At 41.1% G+C, this 2,362-nt stretch overlaps 1 protein-coding gene across 1 annotated transcript; it reads left to right on the top strand.

The window, feature by feature from the left end:
- Positions 1-22: 22 nt before the first annotated feature.
- Positions 23-1,574, top strand: LOC131886303 (serine protease inhibitor dipetalogastin-like). Its single transcript, XM_059234591.1, has 5 exons — positions 23-291; positions 415-543; positions 606-740; positions 1,182-1,307; positions 1,373-1,574. Exons 1-5 carry the CDS (start codon positions 124-126, stop codon positions 1,493-1,495), a joined length of 681 nt encoding a protein of 226 aa, XP_059090574.1. The 5' UTR covers positions 23-123; the 3' UTR covers positions 1,496-1,574.
- Positions 1,575-2,362: the final 788 nt, after the last annotated feature.

The following is a 2,362-nucleotide window of genomic DNA, read 5'->3' on the forward strand; positions in this document are numbered from 1 at the left end:
AGTGGTAAGCCTATAAATATTTCAGAAGTGCCAATTTCCAGTGTAGTATCTCGAAAACAGTTGTCCAAGACATAACTACATACACACATATCTGGAGCCAAATCGAGCGTTCTTAAAAGTATTATGAAGCTGTTGGTTTCGTTCTTGGCCTTTGTGGTCATTATCTATCATCCCAGTGAGGCCCAAAAGAATAACTTGGCCGCGTGCTCGTGCATCAGAGTTAAGGACCCCGTGTGCGGGACTGACGGTCGAAATTATCGTAACCCCTGTCTAGCAAAGTGTCACAATGTGGTAAGTCTTTCTACAAACCCATGAATGATCCTAGTTGAGTAACAATAACGTCATTTGGTTTGGTGCCTCTTTAAAACACACGGTTATGGTTTGCACGGCCACTGTCTCTCTTGCCCAATGTAGGGGGTTGCTTGTGAAGGAAACTGTCCTTGTCGTATGGACTCTTGCCAGTGCCCCGAAATATTCAGTCCAGTATGCGGAGTCTCTGGCCAGACTCACGAGAACAAATGTCGAGCTCGCTGCCAAGGAGATGTAAGATGGCAACTCGTTTAAGAGCCTTCAAAGAATAAATCATGTTTCTATTGTTCCTCAAGAGGGTTGAATGCGACGGCTCTTGTCCTTGCCAGAAGCCCGGAGGCCAATGTTTCTGCCCCTTCAACTTTGAACCGGTGTGTGGGGTGAATGGGAATGACTATGACAATCGGTGTCTGGCCAGATGTATTAACGAGGTGGGTGAATTGGGTATTCTCTTCACCAACACTGTCGTCGTATTGCTAATATCAATACTGCCATTGGGTTCAATACGAGGGCACTTGATTGTCCCGGGATGAACATTCGAACCATTGCATTAACCCACTTTTTCTAATTTCCAATCGTTGTGAGTTGAGAAACTTTCAGTAATTGCCGTTTGGTGGGTTGCGCCAACGAGGTTTGGTTTTGTCTTTTTCAGTGCAGTTTCTATCTGTCTATTCATTCTTGATTTCAAAGTATGATGTAATTTGTACACTTTTGACTCTTGCTTTGGTTCTCTATACTGTGTGTTTTCTGATACCACGTTGACTGCAGATTTTAGGCACCCATTTCACACCTTCTTCGTTCCATCTTCAATGCCCAAGTTGTTAATGCTGACTGATGAGATGGCCAATTAATTTGTCGATTCCTCTTTCCAGGATATTCAATGCGAGGGTAGATGTCCCTGTGCCAAGCCAGAGTTTTGTCCAGCCATCTTTTCGCCCGTTTGTGGAGCCGATGGGGAGACTTACAGCAACTCTTGCGTAGCCGGACAAAGAGGAGTGGTATGTCAATGGCAGAGTTTAAATGTTTGGTTTGCAGTGAATTAACTTCTTCTTTGGATTTTTAGAGAGTGGAATGTAACCAACAATGCCCTTGCACCAAACGTTGCCATGAATGCTGCCGTCCCAATGACAATCCCCAGTGTCAACTTGTCCGTGTTGACTGTAGCGAATGTCCTAGGTTGAATTAATTCTCTAGTTTCAAGATGCAAAGACGTGCTTTCAATTCTATGCATAATAACTTCAAAAAATATGAATATGATAATTCTACCCATGCATGAAAACAAACTTTTTCCAGTTTCATACCTTATTAGCAACCTCCCGACATTTGAGAATTGAAGAAAAAGTTAAAACGTATTTGATACTTGTTGGTAAGAATTCTCTGTGAAAAAAAATATGCCGTATTGATCGCTCACACTATTTCTTAGTTCAAAACTTGGTATTAACAATACTGATTGGACAATCATCTTTTAGTCCTAAAATTCCATTGCACCCGCCCTTACACGGGCCAAAGAAAACGGGAAGAGGCACGGCAGATTGCCAAATAAACTGCTCTTGCCTTGCCTTGAACGCAAATTCTTTTCCGGACATCATATGACCCGAGTCACTAATTATGATTAGATTTTGATAGAACTTTCTGAAAACGGCACAAACGCATTATATATCAATAAAGAGGTATCAGCCCTTTATTTGGTAGAGGCTGAACATAGAAAACCATAACTAGAATGCTTAAGTTCAACAGGAGTTGTACCGCATGAGCATGTTTTCAGGTCAGCTGACGCTGGTAGAAATGGGACAAATATATTTCGTTAAATCTTGCTTCAGGCAAGTTGAATTATCCTCATGAAACGTTTGTTATTCCTCTTTAATCTTAATTTCTTTTGAATCTTACAAATATACAGGTAGAAAGAGTGGTACAATAATAAAAACATGCTTTTTAGGGCATAATACACGTAACATGTCAAAAAAAGATTTGGACATTAGTAGAGCAAATCATGTACTCTATTGATTGCCCTTGTTTAGCAACGCATGTCGAAAGTGTAACAAAATGTATCCGA

The sequence above is a fragment of the Tigriopus californicus genome, chromosome 9, assembly GCF_007210705.1.
Source record: "Tigriopus californicus strain San Diego chromosome 9, Tcal_SD_v2.1, whole genome shotgun sequence".
In the NCBI taxonomy this organism is placed as follows: domain Eukaryota; kingdom Metazoa; phylum Arthropoda; class Copepoda; order Harpacticoida; family Harpacticidae; genus Tigriopus; species Tigriopus californicus.